We start from the raw sequence: 19,877 nt of genomic DNA, 5'->3' as shown, positions 1-19,877 counted from the left end.
GGCTGCACCTCCGCCAGGGAGCCCAGGTCTTCTTGGTGGGGCCAGCGGGCCAGCTGACACTCCCCAGGAGATGCCAGCAGGCAGCGTTTGGGATCCACTGTCCTGAGAAAAACAAATCGCTCATAAACAACCAGTGAAACCAAAAATGATTTCTTAAACAAAAACGTAACCTGGTCGGACAGACCCACCTGACAACTAAAAAATAGTGTGCCAACCGTCACAATCCCACGGCTGCGTTTCATTTGTATGTGACACACGTAGGAAAAGTGTCAGTAACAGGAAGTTCCTTCTGGAAGAATCCAGAATTATAAAAAGGTGCCCGGCATTCAGATGCTTGAGCTCTTAAAAGTATGTGTGTGTCCCTGTCTCCAGAGCTGTCATCTCCGCAAAAGCCTGGAGCATGTGAAGGGGCCATCTGTGTACCCGCTCCCCAGGCTGAGTGCTATTAGGTATTGCAAACATGCAAAGAACAAACAAAAACCTTTTAAAAAACTTTAAAGAAAAACTTTCAAAAATACAAAGAACACTGAACTCTTCTGCCAGGCCAGTGGCACACGTAGATAAGGCTTAGGTATGTGCCACCTGACTCATGAATTGCTAAAAAGGCCAATTAGGTCTTTAAAAAAAAAATAAACATTTAAGAAGATACATGTCACCGGCCAGCCTGTGTTTAAAAAGGTTGAATGAAGCCCCGTGCGAGGGCCCCAGGGGTGCTTTTTCTTTCTAGGTTTTTGTGACTTGCATTGTTTCTGTTCCACACAAGGGCTCTGAAAATAATCCGAGTTAAATAAAGCGGGTCAGCCTGCTCTGAGCTCTTGCCACTCGAAGGACATTAAAACAGAAGCTGGCACCTGCAAGTGGTTGGGGGACTAGGGCTCCGGAGCCCATTGGGCTCAGAGGCTCCGTGGCCTGGCTTCCTCCCCAGAAGAGAAGCGGCCAGCTCTGAAAGGTGAGAAACGCAGGGTGAACCCAATGACAAAGCGCAGCCCGCCGGGCGGAGCAGCCAGGCGAGGCTCGGCTGAGCTCTGCGCTGATGGCTCCGCCGGGTCCAGGGGAGGCTGCAGCGTGACCCCAAGCAGCGAGGGCTGCGACCTCGCCGTGTGCGCAGGCAAGGACAAGCCATTTGCTGTCAGCAGCGCTCGGAACCCTCGGGGATCCCTGGACAGCTCCCCCTGCTCGGCTGCCTCTGCAGCATGCAGACAGCCAGGCTGCGCAGTGTTTAATTGTCGATAGAGGGAAATAATGGGTCTCTCTAGCAGGTTTTAATACGATCCTAAAATAGGGGAAAGTTTTCTGTTATGACATTGACACAGAGGCGATGATTTCCAGTAATGCAGGATGATATGGAGACGCTTTGAGATTAAATAAGAGCTATATAAAGGCTTGTCAGAATGAATTCTAGGGCGCCAGAAGACATTTTGCATATTTAAGAGTATGCAAAGTGTTTCGTGGCACATTAGAATTCATTCTGACAAGCCTTTATATAGCTCTTGTTTAAACTCCTACTTTATTTTTAGGGAACAGCGACTCTTTGATGCGAAGTAACAAAGGGCAACATTTGTGGATGGATTCTCTGCTGGGGGCAGGAGAAGCAACACACTACCAAAGAGCGGGCAAAAGTGGAAGCTCGTTTAATATTGCTCGACCATCACCCTGAAAGGCAGAATAATTTGAGTTACACATCTGAACCAATTGGAGTTACAGAATCATATCTCCTTTTGCATTTAACAATATATACAATATAAAATAAATACATTTACACAAACAGACGTTTGCTGGAACACACAGTATGGTACACATCACAAAAATATACAATTGATTGCTTTACAGATGTGAAGCCATCTACAGCTATAGACATGGTTTTATCATTATTATTATTAATATTATTGTTATTATTTTTTACTACTGGCTATAATGCAACTCCTGGATTATAAGCAGTTTAAATTTTTTTTTTTTTGTCCTTTTACGATCTTTGCACATAAGACTGCCATAAAATGTTTTCCTAGGCAGGTAAACAGAGATGCTTAAATAATTAAAATACAATCACTAACACCCATTTCCTCTTCTATAAGAAAAATAGCAGTTTTAAATTTTTTATATCTTTTATGTTATCATTTAAATGCAAAATAGTGGAATAAATACAACAATCTGATCTGATTGAAACACAGGTGTAACTACGAGGGGTCACACAATCATACTGCTTTAAATAAGAACCTAAAAGAAGCAAAATAAAAAGAAATCATATGGTTACCACATACATCGTTATCAGTGTCCAAAACTTCACATTTAAGTCAATGGTCTTGCTTGAAACCTGAAAAAAACTTGCCTCGGATGAGGTTTAAGATGGGTATTTACCCTGAAGCCTGTGCAGTTCCGTTAGATCTACCTTTTAAGCTTATTTTTTTCCTTTCCTATTTGTAAGATACTTGTTCCTTTGCAATGTTGACATCGCTTAAACTGAAAACTAAAAGTTTTGCATCTCATTCTTTTAACAGGTCTCCATCTGGCGTTTGTGGTTGTTTCCCTCTTAGTGCTTAAAGTACCACATACTTTAATGTGATACAGTGAAGATGATGTATACAGTGTAGATATTTTGCTTATATATAGTGTAGCTGAATAGTAGCAACTTAAACCCTGCACAAACTTTCTGGAAAATAACCTTTTTTAAACACTTACATATATAAATAATCTTATAGAATCAGCACCTTTTATTTTTTCCCAGGAGTTGTATTTTCGGTTGTTATTTTTAAAGGGATGTGCCAATTTCTGAACTCCTATCACAGCTATAAATTTCAAGTTATTGACCATCTGAATGAATTGCTAATGATGATTTATCTAGAATCACACTACAGTCACTTCCCTACTGAGAAACCACAATCTACAATATAGTCCCATTTAGCTAATGATAGATACACAGTATTCCTAGCACTGGGCTGAAACTCCAGCCCAAGGTATTTTGTTTAAAGCACACAAAGTAGCAATAGTTTTGGAAACAGAGTCCGCACCAAAAAGTTTTGCAACAACACAGAGCGAGTTAATAACAACATCTGAGAGATGACTGAGTGAAAGCCGTATGTACAGCATTTAAAAATTAGACTTATCTATATTCTTGAAATATTCAAAATTTTATTTCTAAGCTATACATTGGTATTCTATAATAAACCATTAAAGAAATTATTCCTTGTTTTGAAAATATTATTATGACTTTGATGTGTATCTGTTCATAATGAGTCTCAATGTCTTAATTATTATTAGGAAGAACCTTATTACCGGTAAGGAATAGAATACACTACTGTAGTCTCCTGAGGAATTGTACATCCAATATTGTCTCTAATTCTACCCTGTGTCTAAAAGCACACACCACAAGAATCCAAACACCACAAGAACAAGACGACAGTCTTTGAATGCAACATAAACTTCAGAAAAGCACAGCAAACATGAAACATTGAAGAGCTGAACTACATTTCTTTTGTTTGTTAGGATTACAATTTTAATTACATCTGTGTACATAGAAATAACGACTGTTCACACAGTACAGGGAGCAGCTACTAACACTGGTCCATTGGTATAGCGTTGGATGGAGGTTACTGTTTATTGGTTATTTGGCGACTGTAGATTTCGGGGGTATCTAACTGATTTCTCCATTAGATTACACCTCTAACAGTCTGGACCCTGACTGACTCTCATGCTGTGACAATACTGCTTGGAAAAGCGCACATGGTGGCTTAGCTCTTGGTAAAAACTGCGGATTAATTGAAACAAACATTCCTAAATGAATGAACGCCTACGGATCAGGTTTTAGAATTTGGTCAGGCATCTGCTGTCTTTCATGATTTTTTTTTTGTGTAATTTCTGGCATTTGCCTTATTGCCTCTTAATGAATACTGGCTCACAGCTCCTTCTGAGACAAGGTCCGGAGCCCTGCGGACGGGCAGCGTCTCCTTCCTACCACCAGGGCAGCTAGAAGGCATAGGGTGGCCGCCCCTCGGGCAGAGGTGCACGCTGGACCACTACTTGGCACCCCTCCTGCAGGGCAGAGGTCGGCGACCGCCCCGAGCCACTGCAGGTGTAATCTAATCCTCGGTGTCAGTGATGTACGTAAACTGGAGCTCATGTTAAGAAATCGATGTTTAGGACCAGACTGGCACACAACATAAATTGCATCCGTTATAATATGCACCTTCCCTTCAACTATTGCTTGAGTAAGTTAAATTCTCGTATTAATAAATGGCTGAAAAGTGGTAAAGCTGGTACAAAAAAATCTCCATTTGTAAGAAGAAACAAAACATTTTTTTTTAAAAATCTTCCTTCAGGATTCATTTGTCCTTCATTATTGTTCATAATTGTTCAAAGCCAGCACAAAATTGCAGTATTCTTATTTTTCTTTAGTATTGCATGAATGAATAAAGCTTAAACTATTCCCTGAAAAAGTTACATAGTAGCTAAACTAACAAATACCTGGAAGACTTGAAAAAACAAGGAATCAAATGGCTGTAACTGATCTAGATGGAAAAGCAATGATAGATAAGAAACAGCCGATCAACGTTGCTTAAGTTGTCTAATTAGAGGCTGCTCCCATGAAACCTAATACTGCACTCAGTCAATTCGCTTGTGTCGCTCTGTACTTGTAGGTACGTCGCTTCTCTCTTTGATTCCTCAGTCACTGGGGACGGTAGGGTTCGCAGTAAGTTCACTGGTATCCATACTGTGGATCTCTATCCTTTGGCAGGGCTGGCTTCCACATCGCTTCACTTAGAGACCTCTTTTAAAAGTTCCGCAGCAGAAGAAAGGACAGAAGGGAAGGGAAAGGAAAGGAAAGGGAAAAAGAGAAAGAAATCGAAAGAGGAAAGGGAAAGGAAACAGAGAAAAAAAGAATGGAAGGGAAGACAGGGAGAGGAGAGGTGGAAGGGAGGAAATTTTCTTACAATTTAGAGTTACTTAAATTTTAGAGTAAAAGGGGAGGAAAGGGAAGAAGTGAACAAAAAGGAAGAAAGGAAATGAGACAACCAGAAGCCAGTATTAAGGAAGCCAACCAATGAGGAAGGGGGACAAGAGAGGAAAGAAAGAAAACAAAACTGAAATACAAGACAGGGAATCAGAAGGAAAGCAGGAAGGGAGAGGAGTGATAAAGCAGACAGAAATTCATCAGGAACACAAAGGGATCCGAAAGCTGCTTCGCAGTCTCGCTGCTGCTAAAGAATCAGTGCAGTCTTGGTTGACAGTCGATGTTCGTAACTAAATTCTAAGTTTCTTCGCCATCACTCTTGGTTTGTTTTCCCTTTTTCAGCGTGCACAGTGGGGAGCGGGCCCAGGAAGCTGTTAGTCAGACCTTGGCCTCCAGCATTTCCAGAAACAGTTTGTGCATGGGGACCTTGCCTTCCAGTTTGATGTTATAGAAGTGCTGCACGGCCTTGGTGGAGGTCTGCCTGAGCAGCGGCAGCGTCATGAGCATCTTGCCGGCCCGGCGCGGGTCTTCCATGTGCTGGCCCGCCTCGTAATCCTGCAGTGCCTCATGTAGCACGTCCTGCAGCTTCTGCACGGCCTCCACGTCCTCTATGTGCATGGAGTCTGTGTGACAAAGCAAAACACACGCGCCGTCACCTTAGGAAGAGCACGCCTCCTCCCCCACCTCGGGACGCTATGCAGATAACCCAGCCGGACAAGGGTCAGCAGGAAAGGAAAACCGTGACTCAGTACCCCCCAAGAAGGACACAGGCAGACCTTCTGGTCCGAGTCCCACGAATCGTGCTGTTGAGCTTCCTGCAGCTCAAAGCTGCAATTTGTTCAGAGACGCCAATTTCTCAAACCTCTGTTTCTTTCTTTCTAAACTTCACTAAGTCATTTCTTATTCTAGGTTTGAACATGAGAATTTTTAGGAAAGCTCTAGTTTCCTCCTCAGAGTGAGGAAGAGAACAGTTGCTTTCAGCAGATTCGAATCGTGGCTGTCTTGTTCACTGCCTTTACTGAGGGATTCTCTCACTCAAGGAGAGTTCCAGGGGCCCTCGATTACAAGGATTAGTCTGGGCACCATCCCAGCTAAGTTTAAGACCCTGGTCTTACCGGCAAAATGCCCCTAAATCCCAAAGGGGGAAAATGTTGATAATTAAGATCTTAATTAACAACTCCACATGCATACACTGAATTTAGCGCTATATGGAAACACAATAAATTCTTTACCCTCTTAGAATTTTAAGGTAATAGTAACAGTTCATTAACGCTTCCCTGTATACTCAACCTTCCCCCATAAAAGCAAAGTGTCCTTAGATTACCGACTTGGGAAACACTTTTTCACATTCATGAAGGTGAACTTTGTCCCTGAAAAACTAATTTGAAAATCAAATTCAATAGAGCAAGGAAAGGGTTAACAAGGTTGCCGCAATTATTCTGCGAGAAATGTGAGATGTGGGGGAAAAAAATAAAAGTTACAGCTCTAGCGCTAAAACAGACACTTAATTATATACAAGTTTGAATCATTTAGCACGTTTTATTGATTCTGATGACAGTTTATCTGTTAATTACACATAATGGAGTCTTTGGGGGATTCTTCGTGTTTAATAATTCTAGTTCTCTGAGATTGCTGAGCGCTAAGATATATGGAGTGAGCCCCAGTTTTCCTATAACTCAAATACGAATCTCAAAATGAACAAAATGGGAAAAAGTAGTTTAAAATTGAGTGGCTAACTATATAGATAGATAGATACAGATATGTGAAATGCGCCAAGGGCTTTAAAGATAGTTGGGTATAACCAGTGGCCTGTTTTGAAACACCTGTGTATTTCATCGCTTTTTCTTTTAAAACATTCCTTAAAGATAATCTGGAGTCACGTGGAATAAATACAAGGCTTATAAGTCCTCACTGCTCAAAACTCACTTTCTGCTCAGCAAAGCTGAGACACGGAGCTCCTCCGAGTGGAGGCGGAGTCTGAGCAGGTGTCAGGGCAGCATCTGGGCACACCGGGAGCTTCCGCGGGAACTGCTCCTGACCAACTCTCCCCGTCTCGATCCTGTCTCCTCCAGGGTCTGGTCTTAGAGACAAGAGCACGTGTTTTCGGCAGGGGCCCCAGTGTGCCTCAGGCTGGTGGGGAAGCCACCGAGGATGCGATGGGCACGTGCCTCGATGCGTTTTTGTGTCTCAGTCTGGGGTCCGCGGACGCTGGTCCTCGGGCCTTGAACAACGGAGGGGAGATTCGGAGACTCACCTAGCTTATCTTGGGACCCAGCCTATGTGCTTTTCTACAGACAAAACGCAAGTCAAACAAGGTATTTTCCAGCTACACCCAGAGAAAGAATAAAAATGATAAATGTGTCATCCGCTGAGTGTCCACTTTGGAAAATTTAGTTTCTTTTCCCTCCCAAAGGCCCTGCCAGGTTGGTGGCACTGTAGTTAAGTATAGTAGTCAGGTTTAAGATGGCTTTTTTTGGCTTCAGTTGGGTTGGGGGACTGTGGAACAGAGAGCAGTGTTTGCTCTCTGTAAAGAATAAGATGAGGGTGCACCTCTGTGTTCCCTTCACCCAAGTGTCCATCTCTGTGGCGAAGCTCGCTACAGGGCTCCTACCGAGGACATTTCCAGGTGTGCATAGTGGTCGTCCTCTCGAGGGACAGAACTAAACTGTTAGAAATATCTTCGTCACCGTTCCCTTGTCTGTCTCCAAATTCCATCCTGCAGTCCTGGGAACAACCGAGGACACGCGGCCTTTCTCCATCTGGTGCACCTTCCATCCCTCGGAAGTGAGCTAGAGGCGCGCCAGGCCTGGCCCGGAGCCGCCCGGCAGGAGATATATTAGACTATTAGACGATGTCACAGGAAATGAGGCGAGAACAAATAGCAGAGAGAGAGGCTCACAAACAGCAATTAAGACTTCAAACTATTCTTTAAAGGCTGTGATTTAGCTGGAGAGATTTAAAAATGATTTAATCAAATTACTATGATAATTTAACTTCCCATTTACAGAAAAGAGTCTACTCATTTTAGCTTTACTCATCCTCGGGTCTGCTCATACTTTAAATGCAAACTCACTAAATCTGAACTATTTAATTAGACCACGATTCAGCTGGCAGACTGCTGAAGAAAATATTAATCTCCATTAGGGATCCAGTTCAAGTTCGGGCTCTATGGCTTCCACACGTTTTGTTCTTTGGGCTATATTTACATGTTGATGCCAAGTTCAACAAAACTGGTGTTAGTTCATGTAATTATTTAGCTTCGGTTGTTAATGTTGGTTTCTTTTTAACTGTGCTTCAAAGGAAACTAGCAATATTTGTGCTGGTAGAGTCCAGCTATGCTCCATAATAGAGATCATCGGTTTGGGAGCTCACTAGACAGGGATCAGCCACAGACCACAGACCCTGGCAAGGCTGATGAAGAATCTGGAGACCTGGGCCCATACCCAGACCTATTAAATCAAAATTCTGGGGCTGGATCCAGGACACTAGTATTTTTACAGTATCAAGGCAATTCTGTCAAGCCAAGCCTGAGAGCTACTAAACTGGATAATGACACAAATTAAAGCTATTTTAAAAAATGACACAAGATTTCAAAAGATAAGCAGAGGGCAAATGTCACATATGCTGGCGTCCACCTATGAACTTCAACACCTAATGCTAAAACACAGCCCTTATAACTCTCAGTATTTCAATCTAACGAACAGAATCCTAAGTTTGGATAATGGCTAAGAATGTGTTCACTCTGGGAAGAAAGCTAAGATCCTTTCCACGTACAGTTCCAAATTCAATGAGGCTTAGAACCAGTAGAAAGAAGATACTTTTCCACCTTTTGCACCTGGAATCAAACACTGCCTTTCTCCAGAATGAAAACATTAATTATTTCGGGCATGGGTATGGGTACTCCAGAATGCCCAAGTCCTGTTAGGAAACTGTCTTGGGCACTTGTAGCTCATTCTTGGCAATACTTTCTTGATGGTAGCAAATCTTTTAGGATGGGATGGAGTGTCTGAATACCCAGTGTGTCTTTGGAGTGGGTCTGTACAGCAGACACCCACACACAGAGCTACCTGTGCTGTGAAGCAGCCAGAGTTGGGCCACTGTGACCGTCACCACAGGATGGGTGAAGGGAAGGAGAAGGGAGCGCAGGTCTCCTTTCTGACAGAGAAGAATGCAGTGGTGGTGTTAGCTCTCTGCACACCTGCACACCTAACGAGAAACAACAGGGAAACTAGACAGCAACTTTAAAACTTCAAAAAGGATTCAATTGCAATTGACTGAAATCCATTAAACATGTTTGAATATGAGTCTTTGTAATAATAATTCTATAAAGGGCACTAATTCTATTCTGAAAAGTGGTAAATACAGAGAGGGGATTGAGCTTTCATACTGCTTTTCCTATGTATATTATATCACTGGTAACCAAATAACAAATACGACAAAGTATTATTTAAATACTTCAATAATACTTTATTTAAATGTTTTAAATCATGTACTGATCTAAAAGAGACACAAAATTACAAATCACCATTTTGTAATCTCAATGAGCCCTGAATTTATGGAAGGACTGACTCTCCACAGAGAGACCCAGCCAGGGAGGACACGTCCCCAAGGGTTAGCACGCCCCCTACAGGTGTCGTGGGGACAGGACCTGAGTCTGATCTTTGGATCCAAGCACCACTTTGTGCAAAGCGGAAAGGGACTCAATGAGGGGAACGGCAATCTTCAGGTGTGATTTCTGAGGTACACTGCAAAAGTATTACTGATTGGCTTTCCTCACATACTCTGTGTGGTAGGCTGAAAAATGGTCCCAAAGATACCCAGGTCCTCATCTCTAGAAAAGGCTCATTATAGCTTATGTGGCAGAACAGGAGATTGATCTAGATTATCCAGGTAGAAACTCTGAGCTCAGAGGAGGGAAGAAGAAAGTGATGTCACCAGTAAGGCAAAGTGCTCCCCATGGGCTGTGAAGATGGCAGAAGGTGCACAAGCTGAGGCACGCAGAGGACATGATCTAGACCCAGAGAAGGCAGGAAACAGGTTCACGGGGCCCGCCCGGCCCTGCTCACGCCTTGCCACACACCCAGGGAAACCCACTGCAGACTGGCCTGCGGCAGTGTGACACTGCCATCGGAGGCCATGGACTGGGAGTGAGTTTCAGAGGCCGTGGAGGAAGCTAGTAAACATACGCAGCCATGCAGTCCTGTACTTTCTTTCTCATTTAAATGAGGAGAGTGAAGGACAGAGAGGCAGTGGGAGGATCTCTTCAAAAAAAGGGGTGCGTCGGAAACAAGTCAGAGTCAGAAGGTTAAATATTGCACAGTTTCTCCTGCGTGAAAATCGTAAGACGTAAGTAATTTAAGGAGCAAAAGAAAAGGTGAAAGATGAGAAACAGGAAGACAGGAGAGGGCAGCTGGGAGGGAGAGGAGGAGGAGAAATGGAAGGCTTGGGGTGCATGTATTATGCATCACAGATGCATATTAACAGCCAGGTGGAGGAGAAGGTGGAGCAGCCAGGGGACCCCAATAAAGAGCAAAGAGTGACAGAGATGCTAAGGAAGCTGTCCACATACCAACTAGGAAGCTGCATAGAAAGACAACTTTTAGTTGTTTTTTTTCCCTAACCTAGAGAAGTTATAATTCTAACATCAAAAACAATACTAAGAATTCAGAGTTTGTGCTCAACCATGGGGAGAGATCAGAACTCCCAGGTTCGCAGCTGTCCATTAAAACACCTTCCCACCCCTACGATCTCTTTCCCTCTCTTCTGGCTCCAGCGACGAAGCCAGTTTCCACTGCCTTTGCATGGACCACAGAGATCACCCCCACTGTCTCTATGTGAACAGCAGGCCAGAGACCCTGTGGCAGGGGCGCCTCTGCTCCGGCCACCTTCAAAAGCGTGACACTCTGTCTTCATTGTTAGCTTTACCTTGCAGAATGGAATTCCTCTGCCAGATCTTTTCTATTTCCCCTCCGCTGTTCAAGGCCTTGTCTCTGCCCCCGAATCTTATACTTCTGCAGGGGTTTTCTCTCTCCATTTACTAGGAGTGGCAGAGATAATTAGAGTCGATAAGTGAAGCTTGGTGCCCACTTGCGTGCTGAATATCATGACCTGCCACAACCCCGTGGACCGTTTGCACCTGCTGATGACCTTTGGGGACAGGCTGCTGCTCATTACCTTAAGACCTGTGAATGACAGTGATGCTGGTACCTCTCCCTGGAGGCAGAGCCACTGGAGAGTGTTTTGTGCGCTTATTGCCCAGGTTGGGAGTGCAGAGATACTTGCAACACTTATTTCCTGACCTGACTGAGCGTACTGATCGCTGTGCATGATAACAGAACCAGTGTGCATTTCGCCTAAAAATCTGCAGTACAGATATATACAATGCAACCTTTAAATATTACATATATAAGAAATGGGAGAATACATATATATATATATAAATAATGAAATTTATATATATAATATATAAATATATATATATAAATAATGAAATTTATATATATAATATATAAATATATATATATAAAATAATGAAATTTAATGGTTGCACTAAATGATACAAACTTACTTCCCAGTTTCTGAAATAAAATTAAAATAATCTGAGAAATGGTGATAGACTTCAGTTAACAAAAATCAAAGGAAAGTAGACCAAGAGATCGAAATTATACAGTTATGATCTCTTTTTATGTATCTGTTAGGATTATCTATGGTTTTGTCAGGGTAACTCTCAAAGCGTGCACGTGCACATACACTCACAGTGCCTGGTGAACACTTCAGTCAGTTTCCTGGGTAGTTTCACAGTGGTCATCCTCCTATCCAAGGGTGACAGATCCATGGCATTAACCAACCTCAGATAGAAAATATTTGCAAAGAGCCAAACTGCACCTGAACTGAACATGTACGGGCTTTCTGTTGTCACTAGCTATTACCCAGGTAATGGAACCAGCAGTTACCTAGCGTTCCAGTTACGTTAAGTACACGCACCACCTGAGGATGTGGAGAGTACACAAGCAAATGCGTGGAGGAAGTGCCAATTCCACATCTTTTTATAGGAGGCACTTGGATTTCTGCAGGTTTTCATGGGCATGGGTGGGTGAGTGGGTCCTGGAACAGTCACAGAGACAACTGCCGTGGTGTATAAGGAGACAGCAAAGAAGAAAAGCAGATGCTACATCCTGAACAGTTGTCGAGGTCCAAGGATACAAAATTGCAACAGCTTTGAATGACATGGTACCTCAGTGTCGGACCAACTTCTAGCTTATTGACAAGAAGGGACAGAGGGTCCAGTCCTCTGGCTTTATAGCGATGACAACCTTTACGACCTCGCTTCTGAAATCTATCAAATGGTACTAGATGTGTCTACCACGTGGTTACAGTGTAGGAATAGAATGAGATTCTCCGGCAGAAATCTAAAAAGAAATTTCTATGAAAAGATTCAGAAAAAGGATAATCTTTAGGGCAGCAGCTAAAACTATTTCCAGGAGTTCAAGGAAAATTTAAAATTGGCTGTGACATGAAAAAGTTTCTTTTTCACTTTTATTTAGATCCATGGAAATGTTACTGTTCTATATTACAAATTGTTTCTCTCAATAGAGAGATAAACAAATTCAATCCTTTTACTTAAAAATAACCAACTGAAAAATTTTAGGCCACTGAGGGAATGTTAGACATGATTTAATTTCCCTGCCTTACTTTACAGATAATAAAACCCTTATATGAGTCTACCATGTATTTTCAATGAGATGAAATTTGGAATTGGATGTTAGGAAAAATATTTTTCTTGGGTAAGATGTATAAGTGTATAGTATAGAAACATATTAGTAAACTTGTGGCAATGAGATTTCACTGTGTGAGTACTTAGGAAATACTTTTTTCTAGGTAGTATCTCATAACCAGGTGTGATGGTGCACACATGTAAACCCAGCACTTGAGAGGCGGAGGCAGGAGGATCAGCATGAGTTTGAGGCCAGCCTGGGCTACAGAATGAGACCCTGCCTCTGAAAAGCAAAACATGAAGAAATAAAAAAGTCTCTCCTAAGGGAATGACACTGAAAAAAGATTGCGAAAGGCTGGACCAGCTTTGAATGAGGGTCCAAATGTCCTTTTTACACAGGACCTGGGCATACTCTCATAGTGATCACTGTAGGAGACTGAAATCACGCAATCCTGCGTGCATCCCGTTCTCTGTCAAGAAAAACAGAATACTCACGACTTGGAATTTAAGTTGATAGCCCAAACACTGCCTGTAGCAGTGGGAGTTGTTTTTCTGGAAATTCTGCAGAGAGGTAAAAGAAAACTTGACTTCAGACACATTTGTTCTGGAACAGAAGGGGCTCTGGGTGAAGGCAGTGACAGTGACAACAGCTGGGTGGGAGTGGGCATTCGGCAGCCCGGAGAGCCCGTGACATGGACCAAAGCGGGCGGTGAGACTCAAGGGCCTGGGAATCCTAAACTGCTTTCCATCTCCCAGCCGGTAACAGCAGCTACCCTACCTTGAGACCGGTGATGACGGCTTCAACAAATTTTAAGAATCCACAGAACCCAGCCAAGCTACTGAAATCCAATCACATAACCTCACCCAAAATACTCAGGGCAACATTTCGCTGTGTGTTCTAATACGGAAGTAAAAGTAATCATGGAATTCCCAAGATGGAAAGAATTCTACATATCGCTTTAGCTTCTTCGTGTGCGCATGGGGAATCACACACACTCACACACACACACACACACACACACACACACACACACACACACACACACACAGAGTGACCTAGATTTTCCTTTTTAAGTCTGATCTCATGGAGCTGTGTCACAATTGCTCAGAAATAAGAGAACATGCATGGTAAGGAAGCCTGAAAATGTCTTACCCTCAAAAGTCACCAGGACTAGCCCTTAGGTTTTTCAAATATTTGAACGTGAGAACTGCAATATTAGTTCACGATCTACTGTAGTTTCGGTCAGGGCCCTGAAGACAGGGAGTTGCTCTCTGTGGTGGTTTGCTGTTCAAAGTGTTCCTGAATTCTCAGGTGACAGAGACAGGGGCACAAAAAATGACAGCCAAGGGCCGATTTCCCAAACGTAAGCAGAGCATTTACAACTTTTGAATAAAGACAGATGTTTAAAATCAGATGGAATTTGGATAATAGAACATCTGGTTGTTAAAGTACCTACAGCCACACAGAGAAAGCAAAGATATCTACATAACTATCATCAAAAGAGATTTTTTTTTTTTTGCCCCAAAAAGTCATTTTGGTTAATCTAAAATTTCTAAGTTCTACAGGAAAATCCAGGAGTTTTCTATGGGATTTAAGAAAAGTGGTAAAACACTTTCACAATGGTATGTTCATGAGCAGTTTAAAAGCGCTCACACTGGATTTAAGCAAGATTGAATCTCTAATTTGACGGCTACCCTCCAAGCGGTGATCAAAGTGGAATAAAACTGCCTTCTATCGACAGGAAGAAAGAAGGAGCTTCCCAAGTGCCTTGCCCCATGCTGAAAAGCTGGGGCCTGTGGGCTGAGCGGATGAGAGAGTTTACAGCATTGGGAAGGTGGCACAATTTAAGAACTGAAGTGGTCTTTACAACACTTGGGCACTGTTTCTATTGTACAGAGTCCAATTCAGTTCATTCTTGGTATTGAGGGGTTAAAAGCTGTTACAATCATCTGTCAGAAAAATTTGTGCCGGCGAAGCAGGGCTATCCTTACCTACCAGAACAGGAGGAAAGCAGCAGTTGTTAACTATTTCTGGCTTAATGCAGGAAAAATAAACTAACAAGTCCTTTAAATAAATACTTACTAATCACCAGTCACTACTATAAAATAGGTCACTTCCTGAATAGCAGACTGTGTGGGATTAGAGCATTGGTAGATCAATAATATTAATGTTTATACTTCTAAGCAACAGACACAGAAAAGCTGCAACTAAGGTTCTCCAAATTATAGCACTCAGCCATGAAGTACATGGCTAACATGGAAATGATACACTTTTGTCATTTTAATGACAAAGTTTTGGCATTGTTTAGCATGCACGATCAGCTAATAACTTAAAAAGGAATTTGAAATGTAAAAGATATAAAACATGCTTATTCTACTTGGCCAAGGAAAGGTTTTGAGTTAGACTTGTTTGATGATTACTAAGTAAGAACTCTTTCCCAAACCATTACTGTAGAGTCTCCCATGTAATTATGAATGATGCTCTAATGTAAAGCCACACAGAATCATAAATCCTCCGAAAATCTCTATTGCTTCTCTGAATTTGATCTTCCAGCAGGCAAGGTAAGGGCTTCTTGAGGGTTTTATAACAACAATGCCATTTGTCATAAAGAATCATATGTTATGGTTTCACAACACAGCGAGGGGAGAGAGCTCAGGGTAAGGTAAGGAAAAGGGTTCCATCCACAATTAAACCTGTGAGATGCTAAACTCCATTATGAAGACAAATAGAAACGCACAGCTTTATTGTTGAAAACAATTTCCCTCCTATCAGTCCGAAGATTCATGCATCAATATTGTAGATGAACTGTTAATTACAAAATCAATTAAAAATTATTTCTAAAAACAGTCACGCGTCCCCAGCTCTCTCGGGGGCAATTTGGGCAGAAGGTCTCGTCTCACTAGGACCGCACCAAATCACAAAGTCGTCATCCCCAAGTAAGCAAAAGCAATCTGGTTTTTCATTTTTCAGCGCGGCTGAGCCCAGCCTGAGATTGATCGTCACATATGGCCCCAGAAAACAAACTGTCAATACCTTGAATGCTGCAGAATTTGAACAAATAGCCGCCCGCCCATTCAAGCCACTCATTGCATCCCATTTAACAGATTTTATTGACAGTTTCCTTCTTGTAATTAAAGGGAAAACTACTGGCCAGCAACCAAGATAAAGTTCAAAGATAGGGTCAAAACAAAAGCAGATGGAGGGGCACGGTGTGCCTCTCAATGGCCCCGGCATCAGAGCGCGTTATTGACACGCAGGTATCTAATGATCGGCACGTCATTAAGGAGGGATCTATCCTGAACTTATGCAAATGATGGGAGAGACTTCAGATCACAATGAGGCATTTGAGGGGCACAAAGGGGAGGACAACAAAGCAACAACGATTTTTTACTTATCAGAGGTTGCTATTTTCTCACTCTCAAGTTTGAAGGGAAAGAACATTTATCCCATGTTCTTAACCCCTACTGTGTAGGCGGGAGCTGGCCAGTGAACACTCCTTCTGCAGAATTTGGTTTCTGGAGCATTCCAGAAGGGAAGAGAGAGGGTAGACTTTGAGAACCAAAATGAAAAGCAACATTAAATGCATTTTCCCCACTGCAAAATTGGTATTTCTGAGGAGGAAGTGGTTTGGGCAGATCCACATCTCACTTGATGTGGACTTGTGCTTAGAAAGCATGGGGCGAATTCTGTCCCAGTGGTGTCCCCTCATGCCACTCCCGCAAGAGCTTGTGGCTTGTGACGGCCCAGGAAGAGCGAATAAATGTTTCACAGCTTTCTTTCAATGACTGAGTAAAATGAACTTCATTTTCTTCCAGAGTATTTTTCTCCTATCTAACTTTCACTAGAAAGCTACACTGATGATACTTTTGCTGACTGACACAGAATTTGCAAACTAGGTCCCGCCAATTCCTAAAGAAGTTAAGAGAAAGGGAAAGACAGACATTAAAGCAATGCACCCACCACCATGCCCGTGTGCCAACCTGAATTAGCGAGAGCTATCGCTTTGAGGGTGACAAATTCTTCTTTCTCCAGCTTCATGCTCTTGTATTTCTTTACCAGCTGCAGGATAGCATTATTTAGGTCAAGAAGCCCTGCTAATTTGGACTGGTCTTCGTCCATTATATAATCGTCTGCATAGACAAGTTCATCCTCAAACGAAAGCGATCGGTATACGACGCCAAGGATCAAAATTTCCATCCAAGCACTTTGCAGGAGGCTCATCTGGTCGGCCAGAGACAGCGTGGAGAAGCCTGCATGGGGAGATGGGCAGATCAGGTTACTTTCCAGCCTTATTTCATAACGCAACATCAGTTTCCTACGTACTCAGCTTCTGCATCCCAGCTCAAAAGGACCCTGAGCTCTGACTGGAAGCCCCCTGCATATTTCCCATCCCCCTGATCACGTTGTGGACAGGAAAGCAAAAGTCACACCCCAGCTTCAACTTGGTGGTATTTTTATAGTTTTGGGTTTTTTTTATCTTTTTCCTTTTTTATCGATACTGGAGATCGAACTCACGACCACACACTTGTAAGGCAGGTGCTTATGCTGCTGAGCTAAATCCCCAGCCCCTGTAGTTTTTATAGGCACAGCTGAGGGAACTAGAGAAGCACAGTGTTCTTTCTTTCACTTGCAAAGCAAATATCATATAATCCTGCTACTAGATGTCTGGCTGAAGTTTTATGAATGTGTTTCATGAAGTCAGATTTTCAACTTACCTAAGTTTGAAAAACCAGTGTTGGTGAACACAATACACATAAACCAAAACAAAGCAAAACAACAATCCACAAGGGAAAACACACAGTCCAGTCTAGTCCAATGATAATGGATTGAATATTTTGTTCTCACTAATATTTAATAGGAATTCCTTTTTAAAATAATAAGCACTGGTATGAAAACAATCAGAATCCTTAGCAGCCTGGCCTCCTCACCAAACAGAATGGCCCCAATTTATTTATATTACTAAAGTCCAATTTAGTTAAAATGTTAGATAATAAAAATAATTGGGTGTAGTGGGGTGAATACGAGAAGCGAGTATTTAGATACTGCCTAGGTCACCTTGAGCAGATCAATTAACTTATACATTAATCTTCACAGTTTAATGTTCACTTAAATACTAGTTTATAATAGACAGTCAAAAGTTTTACCATACTACAGATTATTCTTTAGCTACAACAGCTGGCTGGTGACATTCACACACGTGCATTTACAGTCCCTTCTACACCTGAGAAAACACATGCAAACAATAAAACTTTCATAGAGATGTTGTCTACGAGGGAAGACAAAGCAGTGCGGCTCAACTGCTCAAGAGCAAAGCTCTATGTTCTTATCCCAGAAGGTCTACATTTGTATTCTAAATGAAAGTCTCCAAGGAGACACCTGAGGGTCAGGTGCTTCTTTCAAGAATTGTAAAGAAGAAGTATTTTACTGCTAAGGAAAGGGATGACTCGAAATTCCAAGAATGACCACCTACCTCCATGGCTCGTGAAAGCAACGGTACCAAGATTCAGGGTGAAAACGCAGTTTAAGGAACCTATTTTTACCCGCACCCCGCAAAGCATTGCTATCCACGGACACCCAGCCTTGTTAAGTTTCTGTCCATGGTCAGTGGCATTCTTATTCATATCAAATTGTCCACATCCTACATTATATTAGAAACTGCAGCACAAAAAACGAAACGATTTCCTGGCATAGCGGTGCAGATCAGTGCTTACCCACTTGGTACCCCTGCATGTAAGTGCTTAATAAACTCAAAGGGCTCGCTCTGGCTTTGGTGACGCCCTTCCTGGCCTGAGTGTAAGACCTTCCCTTCCTGGTCACGGTGCTTATGTGCATTTGACAGGGGTTCTTTTGGTCTGGCCGTATCCTTAATTTTCTTCTTGTTCTTTTTGTCACTGCAATCTGAATTTCAATTAATAAATAGCCTCTTAAACTGGAGCTGAATAATTGATAGCATTTTGAATGGGATTCAAAGAGAAATGGGAAGACATAAGAAAGAGCTTGGGTTCAAGTGTTTTTGCCTGGGGTGGGGCTGAGGGGAGGGCCATACTCAACAGCAACAAAAGACAGAACCACACCGATCTTTCCTATCCTGCTCCTCCTAAGAGCACCCCTCCACAAGAAAAGATGTAGCGCAAACCCCAAATATCCACCTTGAGAAAACAGAGCAAGGATTTCTTCCGTGAAGTACAGTGAAAACACGAGCAACTGTCCGGTAGGTTTGGAGCCAGCAGAGCAGACCTGAGTTGGCCCAGCTTCTGCCTTCCCTTCCACGTTACCAGCAGCAGCCTCTCCGCCGCCACAGATGGACGGAGCCCTAGCCTGCAGGGCTTGGTGACAGCCCCATCCTCCCTCCCGCACACCGCTGTTAGTAAATAGATTTACACATTCTCCAATCTCCACAAATCTTTCTGCCGAATAATTAAAAGCAGGATGATTAGTTTATTGAGTGGAAGGAGGAACTTTTTTATTGAGGTCCATCCACGATTTTATCAGGGCCAGCACTTTTACGGTTGTCAGGGGGTGCAGGCATCCAATTTTTCTTATCTGCCTGATTAATACAAACGCTGTTTCAGGACGCATTAATTAACAGATACAAATCTACGTTCTCATGGAAGGATCAATACGGAGAAGAAAAGAGGCATCAATGTGAATTTAGAGCCGATGATGGAGAAGGCGCACTATCGACATTTACGTGCACGGAAACTTTAAAGTTGCACCGGGGCCCCTTTGTCCCTGTGATTTAGAAATTAACAATTTTTGCAGCCACAACAATGTTTCACACATCTCTTTGGGGTTTAATTAAGCAAAAAGCAATAAAATTCCATTTTTTTTAAAAAGGCTGCTCCCGCAATTTGTATTTGTGTGTTTTATCCTTTCTAGAAACCTAATTTTTCCTTTCATTTCTCCTTGAAATAAAGACAGGGAATAAAAGGCAAGAAAAAGGTCCTTTTTTTGTGGTTTTGATCAGGAAGCTGGAGACTGGTGGTAGGAGAGAAGCTCTAGTGAGCTTGTTGGCTTTATGTGAGGGCTCTTTGGAGCTGAGTGAAGGAAGCATAATTTTTAGGAAAGAAAGCCAGTCTACGCTCTACAAAATGAAACAAAAGTCTGAGTTTCTGTCTCTTCTCGGTCTAGAAATAGCTGTGTTGCAATTAACCCTTTAGCACCCTGCCCTGCAAGCTACAGCAGGTACAAAGCACATTCCGGCCCCAATGCCTGAG

General features: G+C 42.6%; 1 protein-coding gene across 18 annotated transcripts in view; it reads right to left on the bottom strand.

The window, feature by feature from the left end:
• Nucleotides 1–1,615: 1,615 nt before the first annotated feature.
• The window catches only part of Esrrg (estrogen related receptor gamma), a 540,107-nt gene continuing 521,845 nt past the window's right edge, over nucleotides 1,616–19,877 (bottom strand). For all 18 annotated transcript variants that reach the window (XM_013157679.3, XM_013157680.3, XM_063236700.1 and 15 more), the window contains 2 exons: nucleotides 16,641–16,910; nucleotides 1,616–5,568 (listed from right to left, as the gene is read on the bottom strand). In XM_013157679.3, the coding sequence (XP_013013133.1) occupies nucleotides 5,324–5,568; nucleotides 16,641–16,910 (515 nt within the window). In that variant the 3' untranslated portion in view covers nucleotides 1,616–5,323. The remainder of the gene's footprint in view (nucleotides 5,569–16,640; nucleotides 16,911–19,877) is intronic.

The sequence above is a fragment of the Cavia porcellus genome, unplaced genomic scaffold, assembly GCF_034190915.1.
Source record: "Cavia porcellus strain 051 isolate PalLab524CR breed Dunkin Hartley unplaced genomic scaffold, mCavPor4.1 scaffold_26, whole genome shotgun sequence".
Classification (NCBI taxonomy): Eukaryota; Metazoa; Chordata; class Mammalia; order Rodentia; family Caviidae; genus Cavia; species Cavia porcellus.
This window is presented reverse-complemented; position numbering and strand designations above follow the sequence as displayed.